Source organism: Propithecus coquereli, unplaced genomic scaffold (genome assembly GCF_000956105.1).
Source record: "Propithecus coquereli isolate 6110/MARCELLA unplaced genomic scaffold, Pcoq_1.0 Scaffold588, whole genome shotgun sequence".
Lineage (NCBI taxonomy): Eukaryota > Metazoa > Chordata > Mammalia > Primates > Indriidae > Propithecus > Propithecus coquereli.
The window spans coordinates 219,713-225,881 of NW_012151818.1; the positions used below are offsets into that span (position 1 = coordinate 219,713).

Sequence of the window (6,169 nt, forward strand, 5' to 3'; positions counted from 1 at the left end):
GTTCGAGACCAGCCTGAGCAAGAGCGAGACCCCGTCTCTACCAAAAAATGGAAAGAAATTAATTGGACAGCTAAAAATATATGTAGAAAAAATTAGCCGGGCATGGTGGCGCATGTCTGTGGTCTCAGCTACTCGGGAGGCTGAGGGAGGAGGATGGCTTGAGCCCAGGAGTTTGAGGTTGCTGTGAGCGAGGCTGACGCCACGGCACTCGCCCCAGGCAAGAGAGTGAGACTCTGTCTGTCTCAAAAAAATAAAATAAAATAAAATAACTTTCCCTCATTCCAGAGCCCCAGGCAGCAGTGGGGTCTGTGGGAGACCGGTGGGAAGGGAGGCTGAGGCCGGAGGACGGGGCCGGGCACCGCGGCGGGGAAAGACCTGGCCTCCTGCCTTCAGGAACCTTCCCTCTTGTCAGCACGAAACACTGGGAAGGAAAGAGCCAGACCCTGTGCGCACAGAGCTGGGACTTGACCCTATTCTTTCATCTCATCTCTGCGGAGGCTTTTCGAGCGGGGAAAATGTCCAGGCATCATCCAAAACTCCTCTTTCTACCCCAAATTCAATGCACAGGTCCAAGAGAAGGCTGCCCCCTTCAAAGTATATCCAGAACCTCCCCGCGGACTCTCCCTCCCCCAGGGCACCCCCCCTTGTCCTCACTCTCCTGGACACCAGAGACTGTCTCGGCCCACCGAGTGCCGACTCTTCCTTGGCCTGGCTGTGCAGCCCAGAGCAGCAAGTCACTACCCCTCTCTGGCCTGGCTGCAAGTGGAGGGACCATACGCGCCGGGCTTTGAGGGATGAGTAGGAGCTCGCTAGGCAGAAAAGGAGAGAGAGAAGACATTCCGAGCAGAAGGAACAGCCCATGCAGACGCACGGCGCTCTGAAAGCCGGTGAGAGTTTGAGAGTTTGGGAGCAGCGAGTGGTTGGTCTGGCCAGACCACGGGACGCACGAGCCGGTGACGGGAGGTGGGGTCACGGAGACAGGTTGAAGCCTCGGATGGTCGGTGGTGAGTTGGAGCGTCGCTCTCTGGGAGGAGAAACCGTGGAAGGTTTAGAGAAGGGGAGTGACGTGGTTGAAGCTGTGTTTTCCGGGCAGTCCTTAGGGAACGCACCGGTAGGAAAGAGATGTGTATCTGGATGTATATTGAGCACCGACTGTATACAGGGCTGCAGAGGGCTCAGCAGATCTGGGCTCCCCTTGGGGCGCAAGTTCCGCGAATGCCCCTGGAGACGGCCACCGACCTGCAGCAAGAGAGGCTCGTCGGGAGGTGACCCTGGCGGTGCTGGGCCGCAGGACTGAGGATATCCCCAAAGGCCGGTCTGGACGCCCTGGAGCCGGAGCCCAGCCCTGGCCGTTCTTCCCTTCCGCTCCCGGCCTGCCCGTCCCGCCGCAGATGTTGCCGGGCAGGCTCTCAGGAGCTGCCCTGCAGACAGATAACTAGGTCCTCTGGGGCCACAGACTCCTCTTCTGGGTGACGTTTCCCTTCCCTTGCGGGAGGACGCACAGCCCAGTCCAGCTCCCGCGTGTCCCAGCGGCAGGACCTCGGGGCGGTCACCTCGGCTCTGCAAACCCCGCAGACAGCGTGGTCCTGGCACCCCGCAAGCCCGGCTTGAGTGTTAAGAAGCCAGGAGAAGGCCGGGCCTCCGCACACTGAGGCCCAGAGACCTGCTGGGACTTGCCCAAGGTCCCCTGCGCAGCTGGGAGTAGCGAAGATCCCAGCCCCGACGTCGACGCCGGACCCCGTCCCGCTGATCTTTGGTGTGTGTCCCCGCCGGCCACCGGCCAGAAGCCCGGGCCGGGCCTGGGAGCCCAAGTGCGGTCCCCGGTCACACTGTGCCGCGTGTGTGTGCGTCTCCCGCACTGGGGTCACTCTGGGGGTCCGTTCTCAGCCTGGACCCCCGACGCCCGCCCCGTCTGCAACGCTGAGTCACCAGCGTCACCAGGAGCCGCTGAGACGTCCTTTTCGAGGTCGCCGTGGGAAGCGGCTGGGGCCAGAGACTGATATTTCGTGCCGGCTTGTCTCTGCTCTGTGACGGGGAAGCGGAGCCTCTGCTCCCGGTAACGACTTACTCTCGGGGTCACCTCTGTCCCCAGGTCTCCCGCTGCCCCCAGGCCCCGGGGCACGGGCGGGCCGGAGCCGAGCCTTCCTCCCCGGGCCCCCCGGGGAGCTCGGCACGTAGGGTCAGACTTGATTAGAATCAAAGAAATGAGTCACCTTTGCAAACAAGCCGGGCTCAGCCGACCTTGGCCCGCAGCTGTCGGAAGGAGGAGGCCGGGGAGGGAGGCCGCGGCGGCCCCGCGCTCTGGACGGACGAGACCTGTTATCACCGTTGGCCCCGCCGGTCTCCCGGGGGAGCCGCGGCCAATAAATGGCTGGCCCGCGGTCAAGAGGAAACGATTTGGCCGGCACGGAGGACGCATTTGCTTCTCTGAGTGCCGGCGGGACGGCGGCCGGGCGGCCGCCTCCGAACAGACGTTCGGGCCATTCTTTTCCGGATTCCGCCCTGGAGCGGAGCGTTTGTTCTTGGACGCGAAGGTGGCTCACCCTGATCCCCTCCCTCCGCGCAGGAGAGGCAGGGACGCCCACACCCGGGGGTGGCTGGTCCCCAGCGTGGCGTCAGAGCAGAAGGAACAAGGCCCAGGATTGATTTCCGTCGGGATGATTTCAGGGGAATTCCTGACCCTGTGCGAACCTCAGTTTCCCCATCAACCGAATGGGTATCATCGATTTCCACAGCTCACGCAGAGTGAGCCCCGACCGCGTGCCGGGCACCGTCGGGTGATCAAGACGGACACAGACTCTGCCCCCTGGGGGCTGACGTTCCAGCGTCGGTGACGGGCAGGGCCAGGGGGGCCACCAGGGATGCTTTTTACGGAGAGTGGCCGGGGGTGGCTGCTCCGAGGAGGAGGGCCTCGCACGGAGACCGTCAGGGAAGGGGTGAGCGGGCGTGGAACAGGCGGCACCCTCCTCCTGGGGCGGCGTTGCCTCGGGGCACAGCACTCTACAGTTTGTTGGGTCCTCGGGGCGCAGCTCTCTACAGTTTGTTGGGTCCTCGGGGCGCAGCTCTCTACAGTTTGTTGGGTCCTCGGGGAGCGGCACTCTACAGTTTGTTGGGTCCTCGGGGTGCGGCACTCTACAGTTTGTTGGGTCCTCGGGCACAGCACTCTACAGTTTGTTGGGTCCTCGGGTACGGCACTCTACAGTTTGTTGGGTCCTCGGGCACAGGACTGTACAGTTTATAGGGTCCTCGGGTACGGTACTCTACAGTTTGTTGGGTCCTCGGGGAGCAGCACTCTACAGTTTGTTGGGTCCTCGGGGCGTTGCACTCTACAGTTTGTTGGGTCCTCAGGGCACAGCACTCTACAGTTTGTTGGGTCCTCGGGTACGGCACTCTACAGTTTGTTGGGTCCTTGGGGCACCGCACTCTACAGTTTGTTGGGTCTTCTGGGCGCAGCACTCTACAGTTTGTTGGGTCCTCAGGCACAGCTCTCTACAGTTTGTTGGGTCCTCAGGGCACAGCGCTCTACAGTTTGTTGGGTCCTCGGGCACGGAACTCTACAGTTTATAGGGTCCTCGGGGCGCGGCACACTACAGTTTGTTGGGTCTTCGGGGCACGGCGCTCTACAGTTTGTGGGATCCTCGGGGCGCAGCGCTCTACAGTTTGTTGGGGCCTGGTCGGCTGCTCTGTGGCTGGGGATGGCCCAGGGCTCGGACACGGAGGGGCCTGCTGAGCTGACCCGGCTGCTCTGTAGCCGCGGCGACTGCCCCGGAGACGTCTTTGGGAAGAACGTCTGTTGCTCCGACCCGACGGCTGGACGGAACATGGATTTCGTCCCGGGACGTCTGCGCGGCCCAGCGGGAGCCTTTTGTAGACGCCGCTGCTTGCGGCGGGCGCCGTGTCTGGGGCCGTGCGTGCGAGGGCGGCGATGGGGAGACCGTCTCAGGGACGCGTTTGCCGGGTCGAGGGAAGCGTCGCCGGATGCCGCCCCGACACCCTGCAAACGACTGCGCCAGCAGCGGAGAAGCAAGTGCGTGACTCGGTTTCTCTTAGAATCAGACCCGCGGCGTAGAGGGGCGGAGAGAGCGCGGGCTTCGGAGCCTGACAGGCCCGCGTCTGGGGCGGCAGCTCCGCCTGTCGCCCGCTGGCTTCGTGACGTGGTCAAGTGGACCTTCGAGGCCTCGGTTTTCCCATCTGTAGAATGGGTTGAACGGTCCCTGCTCCCTGGCTCCGGTGAGGGAAAGTGGAAAGGGCTTGGCAGGCGCCCCGGGGTCACTGGGGGCTTTTGTTCGGTCGTCGGTGTTATCTGGTGACGTCCGGGGGGGGCCACCGGGGTCACCGAGACCAGCGAGGAAAGGACAGAGGGAAGTGCCCTTCTTAGGACGTGTGGGCGGAGGATTTATCTCATGGATTGGTCCGGAGTGGCGTGAGAACTCACCAGCACCCCAGCGGGGTCCCTTGGTCCGTTCGTTCATTTAGCAGGTTTTTATTGAGCCGCTACTACGTGCCCGGCGCTGTTCCAGGTGCCGGGAACGAGAGGGAGGCCTCGTTCTGGAGAGCTTTCCGGAGCAGCGTGCTGGGCAACAGCTGTTATTCTCGTTTCACAAAAGAGGAAACTGAGGCACAGGGTCACACGTCAGCCCCTGCCCCTCCTGCTTGGGAGAGGCCTTTGGACACGGAGCGGCTCCCGCTGGAAGGGAGCCCCGATGCTCCCGGGCCCGTCCGCGCGGCCAGCAGCCCGGAGACGGGACGGCAGGGCCGGCGGGAGCTCGAGTTTCGATTCCAGACACGCCGGCCCCACCCTGTGGCCCCGGGCACGCCTGGTGGCTGTCCCGTCCCGGTAGCGCTCGAAACCAACCACCTCCCTCCTCCGAGATGGGTAGCGGGGGGTAGAGGAGGAAGCCAGCACTGCTTAAGCACCAGCTGTGTGCCGGAAGCTTCCGCGGGCATCTATCTGAATGCCACGAAAGCCGCGGCCGCCGAGGTTCGTCCGGGGCTCGCTGCGGCCCGGACTCTGCGTGTCGGGCCCGGCGGGGCCCACGTTTCACTGAGAGACGCGGACAGCAGCGCGCGAGGGTGGATAAAATGAAGGAGGCACGGAACAGACCGTGCTGGGGGAGAGCAGTCGCCCCGTTGTACAGATGAGGAGACTGAGGTCCGGGAGAGTCTGGTGACTTGCCCGGAGTCAGCAGTTGTATCCACAGTGGGGCTGAGATCTGAAGCCAGCGTTTGGCCCACGGTGGGCACAGAGGAGGGCTCCGCTGAGGCCCCGACGGGGACTCCGTACCCATTTTACAGATGAGGAAACTGAGGCTAACTTGGCTGAGGCCAGGCTCAGTTGAACCCGGGTTTGCCGGACTGAATTCATTCCCTTCCCGACTTCCCGATAACTCTGTCCCCAGACGATCGGGAAGGCAAGACGGCCGGTGCCGACGCAGCGGCTGAGGCGGGATTCGAACCCGGGGCTGTCGGAGCCCAGGCCTCGGCCCCCCCTGCCCGGGGCGCGGCGCCCCCCCCTGACGTCTCGCTCTGTGTTTGCCCGAAGGCGCAACGTCCTGAGCCTGTCCCCCGGCATCGACCACCCGGGCGCGCTGAAGTGGGACCTCGCGCTCTGCCTGCTTCTGGTCTGGGTGATCTGCTTCTTCTGCATCTGGAAGGGCGTCAGGTCCACGGGGAAGGTGAGTGGAGCTTCTGTCCCTGCCCTGCGTCCCGCGGGGCCGCGTGGAGGCTCCGGGCCGGCCCGGGCCTTCCTGCCCACGACGAGCCCAGGTCTGGGAGGGAGGTAGCCGGGGGGGGTGTTTGTAGCACGTGCCCGGGTCACGGTGCCGATGGTTTAACGACCGGCTCGCTCTCCCCAGCCACCGCTGGTTTCCGAGGCGTTGGCAGGTGAGGCAGATAACCAGTGTGGAGTCGTAACTGGTAAGTTAGCTGGTAACAGGAGGTTAGCTGGCAACCGTGGTTGTATTTTTTTATTTTTATTATTTTTGGGACAGAGTCTCGCTCTGTCGCCCGGGCTAGAGTGCCGTGGCGTCAGCCTCGCTCACAGCAACCTCCAACTCCTGGGCTCAAGCGATCCTCCTGCCTCGGCCTCCCGAGTACCTGGGACTACAGGCTCACAATAGCAAGCGTGGCTGATTTTTTGTGTTTTATTTAGAGACGGGGTCTTGCTATG

The 6,169-nt window shown here is 63.4% G+C and overlaps 1 protein-coding gene across 1 annotated transcript in view; it reads left to right on the forward strand.

Moving 5' to 3' along the window:
• The window catches only part of SLC6A6 (solute carrier family 6 (neurotransmitter transporter), member 6), a 135,821-nt gene that overhangs the window by 108,320 nt on the left and 21,332 nt on the right, over nucleotides 1-6,169 (forward strand). Inside the window, exon 5 of the mRNA XM_012658459.1 lies at nucleotides 5,543-5,675. Within this exon, the coding sequence (XP_012513913.1) occupies nucleotides 5,543-5,675 (133 nt within the window). The remainder of the gene's footprint in view (nucleotides 1-5,542; nucleotides 5,676-6,169) is intronic.